Source organism: Carassius auratus, chromosome 31 (assembly GCF_003368295.1).
Source record: "Carassius auratus strain Wakin chromosome 31, ASM336829v1, whole genome shotgun sequence".
Lineage (NCBI taxonomy): Eukaryota > Metazoa > Chordata > Actinopteri > Cypriniformes > Cyprinidae > Carassius > Carassius auratus.
Genome location: NC_039273.1, coordinates 21,149,033 through 21,174,020, shown reverse-complemented (window position 1 = coordinate 21,174,020; position 24,988 = coordinate 21,149,033). Strand labels below are relative to the sequence as shown.

Sequence of the window (24,988 nt, the reverse complement as noted above, 5' to 3'; positions counted from 1 at the left end):
AAATATATAATAAAGAAAATTATTTTATTATGGTAAATATGAGTTTACGATAGCGTTTATAATTAAACCACAGTAGCCACAAATTTACAATTGTCTGAGAAGTCATGAAATGTTCTTTAGCATCACAAACCATAAAATGTAGTCAGGGTTCTGCTATGGTTTAGCATGGTTTCCAGAGATCTGGAGCTGATTCGGGGTAGCTCGGTGGTTTGTGACTGTTGTCCCGCAGCGCGCTGTCTTTTAAGGGGCCGTTCACATATTCCCAAGTTCGTTATTTCCTATGTAGGTGCGCGGGAATGCGTCCACACAGCATCGAGTTAAAAAAATCTCAACTTTTCAGAATGCCGCAAGTGCACCGTGGGTCATGTGACAAGAACTAACAAATCAGCTTCATCCTTTCCCGTAACAACGTTGAAAGCTCAGTTAAGATGAGGGAATACCTGATCATAGCTGTATATGGATTGCCATTTTGAAATAAATTTAGTAGCAGAGTTACTGCAAGCGATTTTTAGTGCTGCAAATCCATTTATCACATCATGGTTGCTTAGCAACAGCAGACGCCCCAGGGGCACAACTGCCCAAGCGCTTTGGAAAGAATGAGAAAGCGCCGCGACTAGCGTTTTCCACACGTTTTTAGGCGCGATATGTGAACACCCCTAACGAGTGTTCGAAACCCGCACCAACACAGACTTACTTTATTTTTTATAAAGTCATTCCATCACATCTGCAGCAGAGACCTGCTGCCGTGGTACACCATATCGGTTTTGAAAAGGGAACAAAGGGCCATTTTATTTGGCCTCTGTTTAAAGTATTCCCATACTTTTGATAACAGCGGTCTCTGTTTTTGTGATAGAATGCAACTTTCTCCATTCCCAGTATCCCATTACGCGAGATGTAAACAATGTATTTTACACGCGTCGTTGCAGCACTACAATAAAGTAAACACATTTAGGGGTTAATGCGGGGGCTGTCCTCTATCACTGTGTCAAATTTCACAACTTTCCCGCAAGCAGTTCTATCCTCACGGACGACTGGTGCGCTCAAAATAAAAAGCAAACATAAAATAATGTCCCAGGCCTGGTCCTCTCTCGTCCTTCACTATATTCGCTCCAGTTTTATATCCTTCCATCTCCTACGTGGGACTCGATACCGGGGGTGGGGCACATGTGTAGCTCATCTCCAATCACTACACCTGGCCTCACTCCTCGTTCCCACGCCTCTCGGCCCCGCCCCACTCGCCACAATGATACAATACAATAGGTGCCTAAGCACCTTTGGTGCTTGGTCCCCAAAAAAAAGAAACTAAATTGCTTTACAACACAATCCTGTGCCTCTACAATGGTTCTAATTTGCATGACATGTTTCACTGACCACCAAATACAATTAGTTGTAGCTTTTTAATGACCCTTGTTGCAATGGAAAAAACCAATGCAATAATCAAAAGATTAAGGGCTTAAGAACTGAGATCTGCTGAATTTTATCATAGACCAGAGGGACAAACTCTTCCAGAGTGATCTTTAGTTCCGAGGCTGCCTAAATTTACTTCGATGTACAGCTTGCTAATATGATAATGAATAATATAAAACAATTAGCTAACAAATGGTATAAGACAACATGAGAGGATCTGAAAAACATTTACACCTTAAAATTGAACACCGGTACCCTTCTTGATGTATATCAGCAGCTATGTACAAACTATAATGCTAAAATTAACTGAACATATGGTGAAAATTCACTCTGTCTTCGATCCATAGCAGCCAATGCTTAGTAATCATAATTTTTTGTCAAAAATAAATGTTTATATACCACACAAATTTAAGATCCTTTCAGATCAGTTTATGCTATGGGTAGCCTTTTTATCTCCGGCGATAACACTTATTAATAAAACTGTCATCAAACTTTGATTATGGGTTTTTCAAAGCAATCCCACACACATGGCTAATAACAGGCTATATCTTGTTGCGCTAACTTTGATGTTATCCCACCCTTGGGAACTTCAAATTAAACATATTCCTACAATCACTGACAGCAACTGCACCCACAAATCCTTACAACTTTTTGTTGTAAATGTTACATTTAATTTATTTATAACATTGTGTACATTGTGTACATGTGTGATGTCGTGATATGAAGTAACAAAAGCAAGTGATTAATTCAATAAATCATTGGTGACATTAATCTTATTTGTTAATTTTATATATTTATATAAAGCATGCACACCTCCATGCTAGCAATTGTTAGAGCCAATGCCCAATTGTCATTAAATAAAGGACCAATTAATCTTTATTACATTTGCTCTGACGAAGCATCGATTTTAGACAACAAATGGCAAGTCAACCGAGTCTTGTGATTTTTTTTTTTGGTCAAACAAGTCAAAGTTTTTCCTGCAAAATGACATCTAAATTACAGCCCTGATGTTCCAAGGTTTATTTTTTGCAGCTAATGGCTGAAACACATGTAACAGGAGATTATCCATGGATCCGGAAGACAACCAGCAGCAGTATTGTGTAAACGACGGGATGCGGTGCAGTATTATCAAACTGTAATGAGAGATCTGTGCTGGGTAAATCATTAGTGCTCATTAGAATTGCATCATGGAGATTGTGCTCTGAAGATGTCAGTGGAAAATGCTGGTCATGGCTCAAAAAGAACAGACACAATGTTGCCATAGAGATTTGTCAGCTCAATCAAAAGGAAAGGCTGAAACTCTAAGATTCAAAAGCCTAGTATTAGTCCATACTATGGGCTATGAGCTTTAGGATGTCTCTGATGCTCAAATTTAAGTATTGCTTGGTCTCTTGTTCAAAATGTGGATGCTGACTATAGTACATTATATGGCCTTTTGCAACACTTTAGTTCCAGAACTTAATGTACAGTACTAAAGTACTGGGACGAGTTTGCACAAACTATTTCCCAGTAACAATTAAAGGATTGCATTCGCACTGACAGTGGATACTAGGAAGAGAAGTAAGGTGGTTGACATCGATGGCCTTTGTGCGCGGCGTTCACCAATGGAAAAGAACAACGTTAACAAAAGAAGGATGGAGGACGCTGTGATCGGAGCTGTGTTTTTGTTGTGTCTTGCAGGTTTCACAACAATGGACATGGAATGTTGACATATACATAAAGTGGTTGAAAGAATGGAAAGGAGGATTGAGAATCTCCAATGACAATGGGCAGTGCTACATTTGCTACAAGTGCCTGCACTACTTCGTCCGTCCATCTATCGCAGTTCATCATACTTGCGAAATAAATTGACTATGTTTACACTTCATTTTAAATCATGGCCGGAGAGGGTGTTTTAGAATGCATCTGGCCAATCAATGTCTACTGTCACGTGTAGTATTAGTTGTGTTGGTTAGAAACTGCTCCGAAGTAGAAGCTAATTTGGTTCTCGAAAAAGGCAGTCCGGTATTAAAAAAAAAAAAAAAAAAAAAAAATCGCACGCTGTTCCGGAGGTGCAAAAAACGCCCAAAGTGGGTAGTTCCACAATTAGTTCTGGTACTATGAAAAGGTTCCTGTGGTGCGAAAGGCCCTTATAACTGACAGCACATGGCACTGCACTGCACTTGGTCTCAATGGTCTCAGCTAGTCAACCTTGTACCTGTGCTACCTTTTGTTCTTTTAAAACAGTGATTTCCTAGGCAACTAGGAATAGGACACTTATTATCTAATATCCTCCAATAGAACAAGATTTTCAAGGTATATGCCACCTGTATTAAATTTCAATAAAATATGACAAGTTTATTTTAAATTACTTACACAACTTGCACCAATAAAATTCTGACCATTAGCCAGCAAATATTTTCATGTTATCATCAATATTCCAAATTCTATACCTAGACTATTTTGTGTGAAAAAGAAATTCTAAAACTAAATTAGAATTGCTGTAAATGTTACAAGTAAATTTAGGCATCATGACATAATGCACAGCATGAAAAATGTATATTTGCCAAAAATTACATTTATCATTGTTATTACATTATTACATAAGTTTTTAAAGCTTGACTTTGTGACTTAATGTAGTGTGGTAAAATAAATAAATCTATACCAAATATAGGGAAATGCGTTTGCACAATTAAATTCACAATGTTGGCTGGTATATGGAAATTATACTTTTTATCATTAATTAATTAAAAAATCTTAGATATAACCTATATGGTATTAATACTGTGCGTCCCTAATTGCTGTGGCTTCAATGCCAACAGAGCTAGTGTGAATGCCCCTTAATGCACAAAACATGTTAATGAAAAACAAAAATGTATCACAACACAATTCATGATGCAGCACATATAGAGTGACGTATTATTATAGCCCAAAACCCGGAAACGAGTAAGAACTTCCAGTTCCATTGGCCTGCAGTAAGGCTTTATTTTTTTATGGCTTTGTGGTTAAATGCATATCTTTTGCGGACCACAGAGCTGATTTTTGCAGTAATCCAAAAGCCAATGAAAAAATACCAAAAAATTGGTATGAATTGCTCTGGGCTAGCATTACTGCCACAGTAATGCAAGAATGCATTTTAACGATGGACAATAGAACTAATAATAGGACTCTCCCTCTATTTATAAAGAAAGATCAGCGATCAGGAAAAAAATGCCTAGCATTTGTGAGAAACATTCCAATCCACCAGATGCAATTACATCACAAGATGACATCATTCAGTTTACACAGCACTTTGCCCAATCACAGGTGGATTTGCTGGCATCTGTAATGACATCACAAAGGCTTTTTTCATCCTTTCAGGAAACAGTAAGTGTACACACAGAGACAATAATTGCGTTTTACACAGGAAGGGTCGGACTCTAATGCACTTCAATGTCATCTGTTTTGGAGGTGAACGGTTGGTGTGTGGCTTGTATTTTTTACTCGGTCTCCCATGATTCTAGGTTCTATGATTGGTAAAGAAAATCTGTTCATTTTGAGCTCAGTTTTTAGTCCACACAGGTATGGAAGGAGAGGAGGAGAGCATTTATAGAACAGCTGTCAGGACAATGAACCTCAAGCTGAAAGTCATTCATTTGCATCTACATAAGGTTCATCTGGAGTGGGGCACCGCATCGGTCCATTCTCATAATCTGCATTAGAGATCATCAAACGGTGGGGGTGAGACTGTTATTAATTTTTTTTAGATGCACCAATATTCTAGATGTATAAAATTAAAGGACAAAGCAAACACAACGATTGCCTGAAATAGAACAGAGGTGTCTAGGGAGAGGGTCCAAATATAACAAATGACTTTTAATGAGGGGACATCTGTGAATGTGTCATCGGTGTAATTCTGTGTGTTTGTGTGTCCAAAAACATGAAAACAAAGGCTGTGTAAATGACAACATTTGCAGGTGTGCTTGCGTTTACACCGAAGCAAGAATTTTTTCCAAGTCAGCAGGAAATCAACTGTTTTTAGCATAATATATATATATATATATATATATATATATATATATATTAATAAATATTACAGTTATTATGTCAAATGCCATTTGAATTAATACTTTTGTTCAAAAAGTACTCATTAAACTGATCAAAAGTGAGAGTAAAAAGTTACATAATTGCAAATATTTATGAACTGCTATTCATCAAAGAATATCGAGAAAAGTATCATGGCTTTCAAAAAAACATTAAGCAGCAAAACTGTTTTCAACATTAATACTAATCATAAAAAATGTTTTTTGAGCATTAATTCAGCATGCTAGAATTATTTCTCGAGGATCATGTGACACTGAATCCTGGAGTAAAGGCTGCTGAAAAATTAAGTTTTAACATCACAGGAATAAATTACATTAAAAAAGAAAAGTTAAATATATTTAAAAAAATATATGTATTTTTTTTTTTAATTGTAATGATATTTAACAATATAACTGTTTGTGCATTTTTGGCCAAATAAATGCAGGTCAAATAAATGCAGCCTTTTGGGGGAAGGGGATAAAAAAAATTATCAGATCAGCATTCTACAGAGAAAAGGGAAAGATTGGCCCTTGAAGACAGAAGTATACCACGTAAGAAATAGGGAGAGAGGAATGTGGTTTAATGGACTGCTGGATTTACTGAACTTTCAGCTGTAAATTCATGTAACTCCCCACATCTTAAAAACACCATCCCTCATCTTACGACATGGGCAAATCTCACTCCAAGACTGTGCAGACTTTCCACTGACTTCTATGGTTTTTATATTGAGGTAATGATATTTTAATTCCCCCTAACTTAACCCTCACACGAGCATTACCTTTAAATAAGTATTCAATATTTATTTATTTATAAAATGTAGGTTACCTAATCTGGTTATCTCTTTACTATCCTTGTGGGGACATCTGAATTAAACTACAAATGCAAACATTCATATAAAAGAATGTTTCTTAACAGACCCACTGGTACTCACCACTATTGTTCTTTTTCCTGTTCTTCAGAGCACAGGTGACAGGATCTCCAGAAACATGAGGATTCTCCACATATTTGGGTGTCCTGATTGAACCTGCAGACAGAGATCGAAAATGAGAGGAAGACCAGAGCAGAGAGATTGGGAGAAAGAGAGAGAAAAAGGGTAGAGAAAGAGAGTGAGACGCACATACACACACACAGTTAAGTCTTTCCAGATGGGATTTAAAAGCTGGCGATCTGAATTTCTGGGCAGAGCTGCATGTGGATCTGCGTGTGCTTGTGTGTGTGTGTGTGTGTGTGTGTGTGAGTGACAGTTGTGATCAGCTGTCCTGTACTCCCAGAGAGATTCCAGTATAAATGAGGAGTCTGTAGTGATGTAATCTCCCTGAGCAGTTCGTCCTGTGTCAGCTGAGTCAGAGTCAAGCTTTATTTGTCATGCTTGTCAACATATATAATTTTGCCAAAGCATAGAAGTGCTTAGAGTACAGAAACAGACGATAAATAATTCATATTCAAAAGTTTGGAGGTTGGTAAGATTTTTCTATGTCTCTGAAAGTATCTTATGCTCAGCAAGGCTACATTTAATTGATCAGAAATTTAGTAAAAGTGTAATATGGTGAATTGACATTGCAATTTAATATAACTGTTCTCTATCTGAATCTATTTTAAATTGTAATTTATTCCTGTGATGACAAGGCTGAATTTTTTAGCAGCCATTACTCGAGTCTCACATGATATCAAATGAAATCATTCTAATATGCTGATTTAGTGTCTGTTATGAGCAAAAGTCCTTTGTTGGTTGTTTCCATTCTGCCCTCTTGTGTTCTCTGTGCATGTTTGTTTCAGATGGGCGGTTCCTGGAGATAATTAATTGGAGGCTGCGATTGGTTCTCCTCTTCACCTGATCCAGATATAAGGACTGCCCCAAACACTCAATAGGGGCCATGATTGTGCCATCGCGTGTGACTCCATAGTTTGCTGTTTGCTTTGTTATTGTTGTTTGTTTGAATTTGAGTGTCTTACCAGAGAGATAGTGTGTTGGTGAATAAGATTGTGATTGTGTTCTGTGATAATTATATTGTATTGTTTTTTCTTTGTTTAAATTCTGTGATATTCCCGGTTAACTTGACCTAAGCCTGATTGACTACGATTTTGGATTCAGATTGTAAATTGTTTGCTGTTAACTTGTGTGTGTATATATATATATATATCTTGTTAACATTTTGTTGATCTTAGTTTTTGTTAAGTTGAGGGACGTAGGGGGTTAGACGCCATTTTATTTTGATATCACTTTTCACATTGTTTTGGGTTTAGGGAGTCAGGTAAGTTGAATCTGTATTTTATTTCTTTTGGTTTCTTTAATTTTGGTTTAGGAAGTGTAGAGGGTTAATAAAGAGGATTTTTTGTTTGTTATTTTGGCCTTGTCTGCCCCTGACGCTAAGTCCCAACTTGTAAATAAATTATTGTTTATTCAACCTCGCTCTGGTTCAGACTCTCTTCCTTTTCCTGTTACGGCTGACCCCTAGCGGTCGTAACAGAAATTGGGGGCTCGTCTTAAAAAGGAGTTTTTCCTCACAAACCAATTGGAGTTTTGCGGTCGCGTGTTTGTGATAAAACAAATTCATGAAATTTGCTTTGTTTTTTGTTTGGCTAGTGGTTTTCACTTTAAGGGGGAGGGAATTCGGTATGTCCTCTAAATTTGAATTGGAAAAGTTTGCAATTCAGCCTACTGCTGAACAATTGGATATTTGTCGCAAAGATGATCTGTTTTCAGTTGCTGATTTATATCAAATTAAAGTTCCTCGTGGTGCAGTGAAGTGTGAGATCAGGGATGTGATCTATAAGCATTTGGTGGAAAATGGAGTTTTGCCAGAGGTGAGTGAAGCGGGTGTTGCAGATCAGTTGCCAATTTCCGTGGGTAAGGGGGCGGAGAATCCCAAACCCGAGGAGATGGCCAGCATGGATCCCGTTGATCTCCCTTTTCCGAGCGATCCTCGGTTGGCAATCAAACTAAAAGAGTTGGAGTTGGAGTTGATCAGGCAACAATATCAAAGTCAGCTGCTGCAGGTTCGCACAGTTGAGCTTGAAACTAAGCGAGCAATCAAGCTCAAAGAATTGGAGCTTGAGCTCAAAACCAGATCACCTGTTCTCCCCTCAGCTGCTGATGCGCCTAGTGTGAGCGTGTCTGTGTCGTCACCCATCAGTGCTTCCACTCCAGGTCCCATTCCTGCACCTCGACGCAACCCACAAGTAAGTCAACCTGAATTTGATGTTAGCCGCCAAATTGCACTAGTACCACTGTTTCGAGAAAGTGAGGTTGACACTTATTTCACTGTGTTTGAGCGAATCGCTGCCACATTAAAATGGCCACGTAATGTTTGGCCACTGTTGTTGCAGTGTAAGCTCATTGGTAAAGCCCAAGAAGTCTGCTCAGCGTTAACACTTGAGCAGAGCTTGGATTATGATGTAATGAAGAATTCCGTTTTGCGTGCTTATGAGCTAGTTCCTGAAGCATACCGGCAAAAGTTCCGCAGTCTTGTGAAAATCCCTAGCCAAACGTTTGTTGAATTTGCGAGAGACAAAGCTAATTTATTTGATAAATGGTGCGCTGCGAACAAGGTAGACACGTTTGAACAGCTTAAAGAGTTATTGCTGTTGGAGGAGTTTAAGAGTTGTTTACCAGAGAAAATTGTGGTCTACTTAAATGAGCAAAAAGTCTCATCTCTTTCTGAGGCTGCCGTTTTTTCTGACGAATTTGTACTTACGCATAAAATAGTGTTTTCACCCACAAAGCGTAATTTCCCTGATCGAGTTCGTACTTCTAAGGATGCCGCAGTGGCACCAAAGAACATTTCGAGTGCAGACAGTAATGAGAACCGTGAGTGATTTTATTGTCATGAGGTTGGGCACCTCATCGCTAATTGTCCCACCTTGAAACGCAAGGTCAGTAGAAAAGTAAACCCTTCGAAAAGTGTTGCGTTGATCGAAAGAAAGGTTTTCGCATCTGAACAAAATGTGTCTTTGAATTCAGTGGTTGAGTCTACTTTTGAACCCTTCATCTGTGATGGTGTAGTATCATTGGGTGAAACGGAGTCTGAGTTGAAGCATATTCGTATCCTCCGTGACACTGGTGCTGCCCAATCGTTTATCCTACAAAATGTGTTGCCATTCTCTGAACAGTCAAGCTGTGGTTCTAATGTGCTGGTACAGGGTATTGATCTCACAGTAGTTAAAGTTCCTTTACACCAAGTGTTTCTACGCTCTGGGATCATTTCAGGGAAGGTTAAACTGGCAGTCCAAGCACAGTTACCTGTTAAAGGGGTGTCACTCATTCTTGGTAATGATCTGGCAGGTGATAAAGTTTTTTGTCTGCCTGAGGTAATAGATACTCCTATTGTGCATGAGGGTGATGTTCTGCAGGAACTTCTGCAGAAGAAACATTTCTAACTATCAATACTAAAAAAGTTCATTAAAATTATGTGGAAATCCTGATATGTTTTTAAACATGATTCTTAGATGAATAGAAGGTTTACAATTGTTTTTTTGTTACAATGTAAAGGTTTTTACTGTCACTTTTGATCAAATTAATGCATTCATGCCGAATAAAAGTATTAATTTCTTTCAAATTTTAAATTTATTATATAATAACAGTTTTTTATTCTATAATACTATAATACTAGACCAAGTAATATTACAGTCAATACATTCTCAAGGTTCCTTCAGCACACAAACCACTAGCTGAATCAGCTCATTCACAGCCCTGATTCGTCTGCAAGAACATTTGTTCCATTTAACTTCACAGCGGCTCCCAATATAAAGCCTCAAACATCAGACAGGAGCCTGAAACGAGAATAAAGACAGACGTCTCCACTGGCGATCAGATTTGGAAGTAATATTCAGGGCTGTAGCAACTGACATGTTGTTCCCATTTTCAGAAATGAATTTCACCCCTAGCCACTTTATTTTGATCGGCAACAACACAAAAAAATAAATTTTTGTGAAAGGACGACAAGGCAGATGCACTTCCGAAATTAGTTTGGACTTTGTTTGGGCAATGTGTCACCTCAACATTTCAGATTCTTCTTGCACCTCTGGTAATATTACATTACACGGTTAATGATTGATTGAAGGAAAAAAGAATGGTGAAGGATCTGAGAGATTGGTGCTGTAGGATCAAATCAGTGTAGGTTTGACTCAGGAACTGGACTATTAGCACAATTAAAACTATCACATCTACATCCTGGAGTTATGCAGGCAGTTTGTCTGATGGGGACTGTCATGTAATTACATGTCGCTTTCAGTACAATGCTTTGGATTAAATGTGTTTGCTACAGGGTAAGAATGTGAAAGGCTTTCTCTCGGTTTTAAAATCAACCTGACACAGCATTCGCATAGTAGTCTCCTTGTGCAACAGAACAGTATTCACAGATGACTTAAATCCAGATTACAATAAGTGCAAACTTTCATTCTGATGAAAAATTTACAAATTACACACACACACACACACACACACACATAGTGAATGAACTGTGTAGGACAACACCAAGAACTTAATAAAAAGTAAGTTTAACTTCATGTAGATAAAAATTGTGAAAAAACAGTGGTGTATACTGCCACCTACAGGAATAGATACAGCATTGCAAGCACATGAATGCTTACATTAAGCATTACTTTATAATGGGAAATGCGTATAGCAAGAAAGAAACAGTCGCTTTTAAGAAAAATAATGAGAGATAAAATAAAATACTATGAAACAAGCATGTGACTGTATGTTAATAGCTACTTAAACATTAGAATGGATCTAAAAATTAGGAATAAATCAAGTAGATGTTACATTTGCTCAGTGTGTGCGTTTTTTTTTTTTTACACACAACATTTCTTCTGTAAAGCATTCTAAATAATTCAGCAGCATATAGGGCTGACGTGGGTATGATCACATAACCTGAGGTGCAAGACTGTGGGAAGAACAATCACCAAATGCAGCCAGAATACTGATTGAGTTCCTGCCAAGTGTTCCTCTTGCGACCTACACTCATCCTAAAGTCTGCCAATCAACTGAACCTAAACTTTTAGCCTTGACTCTTGACCTCAAAATGACTTTTGTTTTATAAAGGGATTCCTTATCTGGGGCTTGCTGCATAAACACAGCCACAATGAACTAGTCTGGCCAACTTGTAGTTAGTCAAGGAGTGATCAGTCTTTACTTTTTGAATTAGATTAATCAATCACATTTACAAGTTATTATTAGCCTTAATTAAAAAATTTGATGACGACAGACCAGTGGTTCTCAAAGAGTTTGCTTCGAGAGTCCCATTTGATTCGGAGCATCACAGAAACATTATTTATTGTACAAAAGTTACCAAATATGTACTTAAATCAAGCATGAAATAAGGAAATATAAAAAAATCCACTGTGTGACTTTTATATTTAATATAACTTATTTTTTCTGAATGTATTTGTAGTGTATGTAATGTGAAATCTGAAATTACTTGGGTGATACAGGGTGATAACAACCAGGGGTGTTTAAAGTGCATAGTCTATGATAAGTCAATGATAATATTGCATAGTCTATGATAATATCACAATTATTGGTTTAATGATGTGTATAAATGAGTTGAGTTTTAATGCATTAAAGTATCGATATTAATGAGTCGAGTTATTGAGTCATTTATTCAAACTGTCAATATAGTACATTTAAAAAGTGACTTTGTACCTGGTGACTTGTAGGACCGGACTGGCGAAACATATGGTTGGCGGGGAGGGAGCAGGGGGGAGGAAGGGAGGGAGATGGACACTCCTCTGGTCAAACCCGGCCTTAGCATCTCCTCTGCAGGGTACGGCTGTACTGGCAGCGGCCCACCGCCGTGATCCTGAATAACTGTATTCCCCTCTTCCTGAACTCTGTGATGGAAACTGGGACTGAGGGATTGACTTCCTAAACAAAAATGAGAAAGACAAAAGATATGTTTATTTTCCTCTCTTTTGAATACTTGATTTGAGTTTTATCTGCATGCAGATAGTTTTGCACTTTTTAAACAAAGCGGAACATGAACATTCTCAAATGCACAGAATCACGTATGAGTGATCCATTCAACATCTTCTTCACTTATTCAACCACAATTACAAACACTGAACATTTAGAACACTTAGGGTCTCGTAAAATCTCTCACAATCTTACATTAGAATCATTTACTCTATGAGAAGAGGGGGAAAAAAATATTCTCCGTATACTTTCCAGTTGGATGTCAGAAATCCAATTAGCTAGGTATCATTACCAGTGGCTTTTTGTATCCAAGCCTTCAAAACCACTATAAAAACATACAAACTACTAAGGCTGTCTCAAGACCAACAGTAATATTATACATCTTTCTCCTCCTATAATAAGCCCTTTTGAAGAAAGCTGAGAATAATTTAAGCTCTTTTAACATTCCAAAGCAAACGTACAAGGCCTAAAGTTCCTCTCACCGCAACAGGATTTACTGGTAATCATTACTGCCAAAACAAAGCTGGTTTTAAACAAAAAGCCAACAGAAATGCAGATTTTCACAGGTCAACCTGCCATATTATGAGGAGAACATCCCTGCGGTGATTTTTTTGGAGAAAGACTGATGAAAGAAACAAAAGTGTAAAACTACCGTGTGTACTTGAAAGGAAAATAATATTGATTAAATAAACAGACTCTACATTGATTTACAGCTTTACTGAAAACTTGTACAGTTTCTGAAATTAATGAACTAGTATACATAAAATGAATATGCTACTCCTGTTCAACTGGTCAGTTTCCACAGTAATCTTATTGCTTACATGTATGTGACTGCACCATTCTCTGACCCAGACTCTGGTGTGGCTTGGTTTGTATAAGGCCGTCTAAAACATTTATTTTTCATGCTGCACTTTTATTTTTTAGAATTTAAAATTCTAGCCAATTTTGATAACTATTAGAGCAGCTGTGCATATTGAAAAAAAAGGTGATATACGATACCTTGTTTAAAAAAAGCGATATTCTAAATGTGATACAATATTGCTTAAAGTGTGAAAAATCTATTTAAATTATAGTTTAAAATATAAATAAATGGAAATTATATAACCAATTTGTTTCACATTCAATTTCTGAAAGTGACCAGCAGTGCATAAAAAGTAATCAGAAAATTAATTAAATGTTAATTAATACTTATATCAATGTAACTTTGCTTTCCATACATTTTAAGTACTTCATCATATACCACATCAAAAACTGTAGTCAAGAAAGTTCAAACAATATTAAAGAAAAGTGAACAGTCAGTAAAAAAAGAAAAAGGAACAAATACACAAATTACAAGCATAGATAAAATAAACAGTAGTATTCAAAGAAATGTTATAAGTGTAAAATAATACTGCATAGTGTTCATTTTATGAATTCAATTTAGATTAATCTTTGTTAAAGCGGTTTGTTGTTTAATTAACATTAGTGACATATTCAGTAGCATGCATTTATTGGCTGCGGTCCCTTTAAGGCTGACTGCACTGATCCAGTATAAAATGATACACATTCGATTTTTTCTCAGCTGTTTACATTCATTTAAAACATAACTGACTGTATTTACGAGAATTATCGCCAAGAAGGGTACTATTGACATAATCCTGTGTGTATGTGTCTGTGCGAACATGAGGAGACAAAATTAAGGAGACAAATTAACTTGGTGTTCACGTGCTGTCTGAAACGCGTCTCTGTGTGTGCACGCACGCTTTGCACATGTGTGGCAGAGAAGCGGAAGAGAAGCTGTGCAAGATGCGGCTTTAGCACGCACTTCAGATGTGTGTCATGGAGCAAGACGAGATGGCAAAGAATAGTTTTCTGTAATGTATTGCACTAAATAACTATTTTTAACATTAAGCAATTCCTTGCTATATGCGTTGAACTGAAACTCTTACCTTTTAGTGTAAGTAGATTATTATTAAAATGATTCAAATATCACACGCCATAGCAATATGCATAACTATTTTTATGTTGTGGCTGAAAACAAACAAACAGCACAAAGTAAATTTAGGTTTATGATGTACTGTACAAAAAAATTGATATTCTAAGATTTTAAGATTACATTTAACGGTAACCTAAAGTAAAAGTACAAAAAAGTAAACATTAAATTTTTAACCTGAAAAACAAAAATACTATTTTGTATAAGATTACTTTTACTATCTTGGTGGAGCCGGGACTTTAATGCGGTAATTGAGATTAATTAATTACACAAAAAATAACGCATTAACTTATTTTTGCACCGCGGAACGTTTCTCACTGGATGAGTTTCGGCGGACCGATTATACTGGAGCACCAACTAACGTTCGCATATCACCGCAGCACATCGAACCTCAACGCAAAACATATAGCAGCTTGCGTGGACTTTACACTTTATGTTGAACTATGTATTATTTTGTTGGTGCAACAGTTTATGTTGGAATCTTTATTGTTTTGGCCAAGGTTATTGAGAGTTGGACTTGGTATGTTATAGCCTCTGAAGCAACAGAGAGATGTTTTCTAATAGTCAGTGTTCCCAATGTTCTGAATGTAATTGGCAGTATTGTGTTTTACTTAAAAAACACTTTACAGAAGGTTCCAGCACCTATAAGCTTCCTGAATTTCTGAAATGTACTATTTCTAAATTGTTTCTAAATATACTATTGCTACACTTAATGGCAAAAATTGCACTGGTCTGCTAGACTTGGTTGAACAAAAATAAACAATATTTTGTTGCTTAAGCGTATGTATTCAGTCATTATTCAATGGTATACTATAAATCCATGTGAAAAAAAATTACTTCTCACTGTTCTCAGGTCAAATATTTATATGCGATTAAAATGCGATTAATTTCGATTAATTAATTACAAAGCCTCTAATTAATAAGATTAATTTTTTTAATCGAGTCCCGGCCCTATATCTTGGTTTTATTTATTTCTCAGAAAAATTTGTTTTACAGTGTATTTCAAGCATAGCTTTTTAAATAATTTCTACTCTAGAAAAAGTTTATTCAATCGAACCAATTTTGTTTGCATTTTTGTTTTAAAAGGAAGTGATTTTCAGCATTCCAATGATACTTGACCTTATAGAAAGGTCTCACTGCAGTATGGAGGCTATATGTAACATTGGCCATAGGAAAATGTGCCGGCATGGCTTTCTTCTTCCCTTTTATTGCAGATTTGTGGTCAGTCGCCTCTTAACGCAGCCCAGAAAATCAAGTCTGACTAATGACAGTCTACTGCAGAGAACTCTGATATAATTACAGCCCTACATTCATAACACTGAGGACTGACCAAAATACCAACCAGAGACTCCATTCATCAGACATCAAATATTTATCAGAATATAAATTCAGTCGAAATGAGGGTTTGGAGCTGGACGGAAGCCTTGCTGAATCCTATATTTAGTCAAATGTGAACAGACCGAACCAGAGGGGGAAAAAAAAACATTCATGCTGCTGTAAATGGACTCTTAATGTGCATGTGGTGTAAATCAGGTATGCTGGCATTTTGAAATCATCATAAGAATTATGATTAAACCCCACCTTTCGGTAGCATACTGTGTTCTGATTGGTCAACTAACATAGTTGGGTTTGATTGGTTGTTCCGCACACACCTCCATGGTAAACTATGCGTTAGCATCATAGGTTAGCATCTGTTTGGGGTGAATTATGTCTTATTCCTCTCATCGCGAAGCAAACAGTAAAATAAAAAACTTGAACAGTCTCGCTGCTTTTTCTTCTGTGTGGGTGTATTCAAGCCGCGCGCTTCAGTTTGAATCTGAATAGCGCGGGGGCGTGGTCACATTAGATATAGTGAAGGGAGACGTGAAAAACAGACATTGCGTTGTTTTCATATGGATTACTTTATCACAGAATATCTGTTTTCGGCAGCACTTGTTTAGTTTTAAAGTAGACATGTCAAGCTTTCTATAGATATCTCTCTCATCTCTCTTCATTGAGTATTCACGGAGTTACACTTCATTTTAATGACGTGTTTGTACATGATGATCAGCGCAGACAGGCTGCAGACAGGCTGCAGACAGCACACATACTGACAAGACGCTCGGGAGAAAACAGACACATAGCTTCATAATCATACTTCACGTTGTGATTCGGAGATGCTCGTTGTTCTAATCTTTTACGGCCAAACGCTTTGAAAATCCCGCTGTACTCACCGAGATTAGAAAAGCAGTCATCAGTGAAATGTTGAAAAGGGATTTGTTGTACTGCTCTGGTATTGTGGTGAAAATGAATTTTAGCCATTAGTTCTTCTGATCTTCATTCTTTGGCAGTGAAAATAAAACAAACGGTCTCCTCGACATGATGCTCTCACATCTCAGCGTCTGTGTGTGTGTGTGTGGGGGGGGGGGGGGGCAGGTCAGAGATCCGTTTGTCCCAAGAGGGTAGGCGGAGATTATTATGCAAAGTGCTCCTAATGACGTACATAGAGATGGGCAAAAGATTTGAAATCTATAACGACTCGTTTCAGCGATTCAGAGTCGACTCCTTACTTTAGAAGCCAATAACTTTATAAATCGTGTACTTTTTGGTTTAATTACTTTGCACATTGTTTACACTGATGGACAGCTGCATCATACACTGTAATACAGGTAATTTTTGATTTCCCATCTGTGTGGCTCTTTAACCCCAGATGGTACCAACATTTCTTCACACAAACAGGAAGTTAAAAAACCCCCGGCAAAGACAAATATAGAATGACAACAATGAGGAAGGAAGGGGAACAAATTCCATTTCAAATAAATGTCATTCTTTGAACTTTTCATTCATTCATCATAGTTTCCACCAGGGGCGTAGCCAGAATTTTTTTTGGGGGGGGTCCCATCTTAAAATGAGGGGGCAACTCAATATATACACACACACACACACACACACATTATATCTATCCTAACCCCTATAAATAAAAACAGCTTAACACCTGTTCATATTTAAAACAGAATATTTACTTCACCATTTCAGCAGAACAGTCATAACAGCCCACAACATAGCTCTGTGATTATTACCTTTTACATGAATCTAACCTTACGTCGTAGAATCTATGAGGGCAATTATTAAATTATGTCTTCATACTCAGTCCAGAAAATCCACCAATTTACGTTCGAAAAACAGAAGAATATATACAGCATAAGCAAATATATATATGTATGTATATATATATATATATATATATATATATATATATATATATACACTGCATAAAATCACAGCATTTTTACTTCCCTGTTTCAGCAGCATAACAGCATACAATTTAGCTAAACAGCTATAAACCATGGGATTAAGTTACCTTTTACATGACAAGGCGGATCTACGGGGGCGATTATTATTGAACTATAACCAAGCCATGTGTACTCATTGTACCATTTTGGGGAAAAGCAATGATTCTTTCCAGCAAACTCAATGCAAGTAATTGCGGTCATCACTGGTTGTGAATGTCATTCATCAGTTGCAGAAAAAAATCATTGAGAATTATGCTGATCTGTGTAGTGGAAGTCTCGCCGCTGCACTCCTGTGATGAAATGGGCGTTTCTGTGTCCTGAGAAGCCTCAGATGCCACTTCACTCGCTGTCACAGAGCTTTTTTGAAAAAGCGTAATGTTACCGAATATTAATGAACTCTCAAGCGAAAATGACGGCATCAGTTACGCACAACACGTGACATAGGCTAATCAAATCAAGTTTGAAAACAGCCGCATTTTACCGTGCAGCATTTCGATTAGTCAATCTATCAATCAGACTGACAAATAAACATTTTCTTATTTTACTTATTTTATTTTAAGCAATCGGAAATTTGAGGGGGCCGGACATGTAAATTTTAAAAACAAAGATCTAACCAACCCAAAATTTGAACAACACTGTGCAAAGGTGTTTATAAGTCTTCAGGTTCCACATTGAAAAATAAGGATTAAACCTGAAGATAAACAATATTAGTTGGTGTTTTTTTTGGCGGGGGAGGGTTATTGCAGTGGCGGGTGACATGTCTACTTTTGAACTAAACAAGTGCTGCCGAAAACAAATATTCTGTGATAAAGTAATCCATATATGAAAACAAGGCGATGTCCGTTTTTCACCTCTCTCTTCATTATCTTCTAATGAGACCACACCCCCGCGCTGAATGCTCTATTCAGATTCTAATTCACCCCAAAAAGATGTGATGTGGTTGAGGATTTGAGAAATGGGTTTCCTCAGAAAAAAAAGAATGAAGCACTTTATTCAGCAGAGATCATAAAAATGAGTAAGTCTCTTTTTATTTATTTATATACTTGTTTTATATCACATAATGTCTAAACATTTTACTAGTTAATACTTTTTCCAAAGATATACAAAAATATACAATACTATACCATTCAAATACTAGATGTAAATAATATAAATGTAACAAATAAAGATAAAAGATAAGTTAATTAGTAATAAGTAAGTAATAAGTAAGATAAGTTAATAAGTAACAAAATGTAACAAACAATGCTGAATAATAACAATAAATGTTTTTTTGTAGAAAATAAGATTGTTAAAAGGATTTCTGAAGGATTGTGTGATTGGAGTAATTATATAAAAAAAAATTGTTTGAAAGTCAGCTTTGATTTTTCCTAATAAACTGTTTAACTGCTCCCCCAAGTGGATATTAAATTATGTTGTGGGATAAGTAAAATATTTTAAATAAACTACAAACATAAAATTATATACCTTTATTTTGTTCTTACATTCTTTCTTGTAACGCCTCCCTCAAAATGGCACAACTGACTGAAAGGCTCATTATGCAGCTCATTATGCAGGCCTTTGTCTTCTCAGGTGTAAATCACAATGATATTCATGATAGTTGACACCTACTCGCATATGACTTTTACCAATAAAAAGTGTTTTAGAAAATTAAAATCAATACATTGTTTTCTGTGAGTAAACTAGATGATTTTCACATCATTTAAAAAGAAAATTTCTAGGCTACAAGCTCCAGTTTTCAAAAGTCCCCGGAACCAATGTTCTGTATTGGTTTTATGGCCTTAATCAATTGATTTAACATTTTTTGTTTTTCACTAACCACGCATAAAAAATGTTTTTTCTCAAAAATACAATCATGTACATACATGCTGCTCACATATTATTATATCCCAGTTTGTGCTGATTACAGTGAGATTAGATTTTACCCATTTAGATATTTCTAAGAAACTGAAAAAAAGCACAAATGTCAGGGCATGACAAAACTTCTCCAGGCCTCAAAATTACCCTTAGACCTTAGAGGGTTAAAGAAATTACAAAAATTTTGATTTTTTTTTGTTTGTTTTTTTATGTACAATTTTGGATAATTTCCAAGAAAACACTTTCTATTAAACATTTAACTTAAATGTTAAAAATAAAAATTATATTTAAAAAGCACAACTTTTAAACAGTAATATATACAGTATAAAAAGCAAGAACAGATTGGGTGATGACTAATATGATGCAGACTCTTAAAGAGAAGGAAATGGTTGACAAGTGTATATGTCTCTAAATCAAAACATGCAAAAACACAGATGGACGACAACATCTTGGAGTTATTAGCCAGATAAAATCAATAATCTCAAAACTACAGCAACTTTAACTGTTACATGACTCCGCAAGATCATCCTTTTGTAATTTGTGTCACCTGACATCCAGGACATGGTATATCTGTCAGATAAGCCTGGAAGGCAGATGCTGACTACTCACCGCTGGAACTTCTTACGCATTTCAAAGAATGTTATCCATGATTAGCTCACTCATCTGAAAGTGTGGCCAGCTGTGTTTCTGGTAATGAGATTAGGCCTTGTGTTACTGGAATTCAATCCTACAACCTCAGAAAATATCACTATCAAGTAATAAACTTAGTTGTCGACCTATATGTCACCAAGGTCGATATATCATCCGATATTTGGCATTTTTCAAATGTCGGCATTTGCCGATACGTTTTTCAGCTTGGCCGATGTGTTGGAGGCAGGACTTTTATTTTGACGGTGCTAAGAGCGGCAGCATCTGATTACATAGTGCTCACATTCTCCCTTTTGTTTGCTGTCGTTGTTAACAGTTCTGTCTAATATGGATAGAAGTCTGTGTAATAATCAGACAGAACTGTTAAACAAAGGATGTATAAAAAAAAGTATTATAACGATTGCTTTTATATTATTAGTAACAGAAAGGCAAATATTATAATACTTTCTCATTTGCCGTAAGCATGAAACAAATATGCATTTATATAATTTAAACAATTCTTTGAATGACTAATGAATGAACAATTAATTTCACAAACCTTGCAAACCTAGTCGAATCCAGATCTTGTGATCTTGTGAAGTGTGAATTTTTATCCAGCATGATCACATGATCTCTGAGTGACGATCAGTCCATGTGAATTGAATGATTTAAACGTTAAAATCATCATTTCAAATAATGCTGTGCTTTATGCATTTGCCCACTGTCATATTCATGTCATTTTCACTGTGTGCTGTTTGTAAAATGAGTGTTAGTGTTGGCTTTATTTGAAAAACATGATTCCCAATACACACAAAATTCCCAGAATATGGAGTGCCCTGTTAGTTACAGTTTTTCACTTTCTTTTTAATTATGTTTTTATTAAATATTTATTTATTTGTTAAAAAAAACATTGTCATCTAAAGTATGTTTATTTGATTTAAAATGTTTTAAATATTATATATATATATATATATATATATATATATATATATATATATATATATATATATATACACATATATATACATACATATAAATAATCGGCTCTGGGTCCCCTGCTTTCCAAGATATCGGCATAGGTCAAAAAAAACAAAAACAAAAAACAATATCGGTCAACCACTAAATACACTCAATCTTTGTTAGCTATTCATATAGTTTAGAAGACAGCAGTTTTTAATTAGCAAAATTTTTTCAAAATTCAACTTGGAAAAAAAAAAATTATGGTTAAAGATTTGAGAAAATGATCAAAAGTTTTCCAGTTTGTTATAAATTAATCCACCCCACCACCCCTATTTTTAATAGATGGATAGACAGTAAGCTTGTGTCTGAATAAACAATCAGACACCGCTAAATAACATGCGGAGCCCCTGCTGAGTAAGGAGAAACCATACACCAGAGCAGCTGAGATAACACCGAGAACCATTCTGAAAAATGTGCACACACAACTGGCCTCAAAACGTAAACCTTACTCTGACACATAATGCAGATGGATCAACTTTCTGAATGTCACTCTACTCCTATACACGAGGACAGTAAAATCTCACACACACATAAGCTCAACCTCTCAGAGTCATGTATCACTCTGCACTGTAACCCAGCATCAAACAGGCCCATGTTTTAATGCTAAATCCTTTGTGATTCGACCTTTACAAGGCACCAGTTCAAAGGCAGGAGAATACTACAATCTGACATTCCAAATGAAAAAGGGTCAATCCATGAGAGCAGAAATCCCCACCAAAGTACTGTATGTTTCTTAGGGATTAAAGACCTCAAACCCACACACACACACAAAAGGAGCGAGAGAGAGAAATATTAGACAGAAAAGGCTGAAATGGACCATAATAGAATAACAGAAAAAAACAACAACAGTAGAATGTTTTCATTGATAAACTGATTTCAGAATGTTTTGGCCTGTCATTGGCGTCAGTTCTACTGTTTGAAAAAACAGTTTACAGAAACATCCAACCTTAGAGTCTTATTCTTTCTGCTTAAGGCTGGAATGTAGCCTATTACACGATTTTAAAACACTAGGCATCATACACTTGTGGACTTTGTAACAGTTACATAAAAAAAATCTGAGAATTACACACTAAATAAATGAGGATCACACACAACCAGACTTTCAAGATATTCTGAACACAACAAAATCACACAAAAACAAGTGCCTTGTTGCTAGAAGACATGATAACTGAAACAATGTGTTTTCTAAAATCACCTTAACATATCAGATATATTTGAAATCCTCCAACTGGATGGCATCAAAGTCTAAAAAAAAAAAACTCCATCATAAACTATGTGATTTTATATGAAATCTGTCACTCTGGCTCTGACTTTTGGTAAAAAGTCTGGGCAAAAGACTCTTCACGGCAAACATCTGGACAAAAGCTTTTACTAACTATCAATGGTAATTTCACTTAAGAAACAGATATTCTTTCAAATCTTAAGTCAAGAATTAAGATAATAAGTTTCAGTAAAACAGCCTGAGGTTCTATTCAGTAGAGGTTAAACATTTGGGATGGTTATTGGTTTCAATCACACAAAGGGTGACCCATTAGCCAACTCCACTGTGCCACTGAGCAAGACAAGACTGCTCAGGGATTCGTCCACGTAATGTTTTTGAAAAACATGTTCGTTAAATGACTCAAAATTTCTGTACTTCTTTGCCCTTTTAACGGATCATTTTAAGGTTCTGTGATATCTTATAGAATGAATCAAATTATAATGCACTGCAGGTGCTGTAAATGTACTTATTGAAAAGGCAAATGCACTGCAAAACGTAATGTAAATTTTCAGTCAAAATTAAGATTCCATATGGAGTCAAGGGAAATATCAATTCTAAATGTCATTCAATAGTACTGAGTTTCAAAAAAGATGTCAAATCTAATTAAAAATTGAGTCTTTTATTCAATATTGATGCGTGCTACATATTTTTATGCTTTGTGTCAATTGCCTAGCAATATGCAAATGTCAAACTCTATTGTAATCAATTGAGACTTGAGTCTTCTGTGTGCCATTTCTGTTGCTGCACATGTACAGCATTCCATTCAGTCATTTATGAGGTTCCAAACCATTTAGGCTGCTGCATATTAAAGGAAGCTGCTTATGAAGTGAATAGACAGCAAGGCAGCTTACTACGTTTTTGAATAGAAAAATAAAAAATTTGCTAGTCACGTGTATTTCTTATGTCTCACTATTTTAGAGTTCTTCTTCGCTCTATAAATTAAATATTCCTGTGATTCACACAAGCTGCTGCAAATCTATTAAACTTTTTTTCATCTCTAAATGTTCTTACACCGGTCAGAATCTTGAAACAAATTTATTGTCTTGTGATCCAAACAATGCAAAAAATGCTGAAAGGTATATGATAGACATCGATAGTAGCAGAAAAATGTTCTTTGCCATGGCAGGCAAAAGTTTTGATTTTGTTTTAAAGTTTATAAAATTGAGTTTTCTATTTCTTTAGTTTTGAAAAATATGTTAAACAGAAATGTGTCTTTTGAGACCTAATCACATGCATGTGACTTTCTGAAATCCAGATTCCTCAAAAACAAATGACACCAGATTTGACAGAATAAAAATGGTCATATTTGGTACCAGAAAGGTTCACATGATCTCACTTCTTGAGTATCTGCTGCCCTTTTTACTTTGGTAACTGAGAACAGGGCTTCCAGGCAGATGATCCGCCAGAAAGAAAGTGGCACTGTAGTGTATAAGAGTGGCATCTGATCTGTCATGTATGCTGGATAACTCTCTCCATCCCCCTGCAGCTAACATAAGGTGTCATAAATACTTCATGAGCAATATGTCTCTTTAGAGGACACACAAGTGTTGTCTCTAACCGACAGAGAACTCATGGGCTGTCAGTATGAAAGCCAGAGGGAGTTCACTGATGTTAGTAGAGCAGATTTGCACATCAGAGAACGGACAAAGTGACAATCAACTACATTTAAGAGAGGAGGATATGCAAGTTTAATTATTTATTAGCAGTCTCCTCACTTAAAAAGAGACAATGAGTTAAATTAGCAGACAAGAAGTTGAATTGTATGTGGGTCAGGTAGTGTTTGTTTGGCTGCTCTCAAACTTGTCTTGACATACTTAAGTGAGTGAGTGGAGCAGAGATGAATGAGGTTAATTGGAACATGGCTCCATTGAGAGGCTCCACTGGGAGAGAAGTATCGGGCCAACAATGGTGCTGAATTCAGCAAGGAGCCCGAGCGGATACAAGGGGCAACTTGGGTGTCATGGTAATGTGACATCATTAATGAAGTAATGACTCTTATTTGTAACAGTGGTTAACGTTTCAAGAGAGTGACAAAAGTGTGAAAGGGAAGAGGAATATTCACACAAAATTGAAAATTCAGTTATTTAACTCACCCTCATGTCATTCCATAACTAATATGACTTTAGTGGAATACATTGTTTAAATATAATGAAAGTGAATAGGGGACTGGCTCGATCAAGCTAAAAAATAACAAAAATAAGTACTATAAAAGTAGTCCACATGAGTTATATTTCGAATCTTCTGAAGTTATGTGATGACCAGACCAAAATGTATGTCATTATAAAAAAATAAAAAAAGTTATTAGAGTTCTTTCCTGGACATATTAATAAGTTGAGTAAAATTGATGATTCCTGATGTCAAAGTCAGTAAAAAAAACAACTTTTGAGTTAGTTCTACTCAGTTAATCAGTTGCTCCAGTTCACATAACCAATCTGACTCTTCCTCAGAACAGCCCACTGGAAAACAAGATTTGTTCAGTGAAAAAATCCTGTTAGTCACACAGGTATCATATATACCCCCCAACCACTACCCCCGCACAAAGGACGAGATGGGGCAATGTATTTAGCACCTGCTGCAAAACACTACTGAGTCAGTCTCCCCTAACTCCCCTAATTTACCTA

General features: G+C 36.2%; 1 protein-coding gene across 2 annotated transcripts in view; it reads right to left on the bottom strand.

Annotated features, from left to right (window-relative positions):
* Positions 1 to 24,988, bottom strand: part of LOC113050813 (protein TANC1-like) — an 84,505-nt gene that overhangs the window by 41,690 nt on the left and 17,827 nt on the right. For both annotated transcript variants that reach the window (XM_026214152.1, XM_026214153.1), the window contains exons 3-4: positions 12,092 to 12,313; positions 6,380 to 6,472 (exon numbers count right to left, since the gene is read on the bottom strand). In XM_026214152.1, coding sequence (XP_026069937.1) covers positions 6,380 to 6,472; positions 12,092 to 12,313 — 315 coding nt within the window. The remainder of the gene's footprint in view (positions 1 to 6,379; positions 6,473 to 12,091; positions 12,314 to 24,988) is intronic.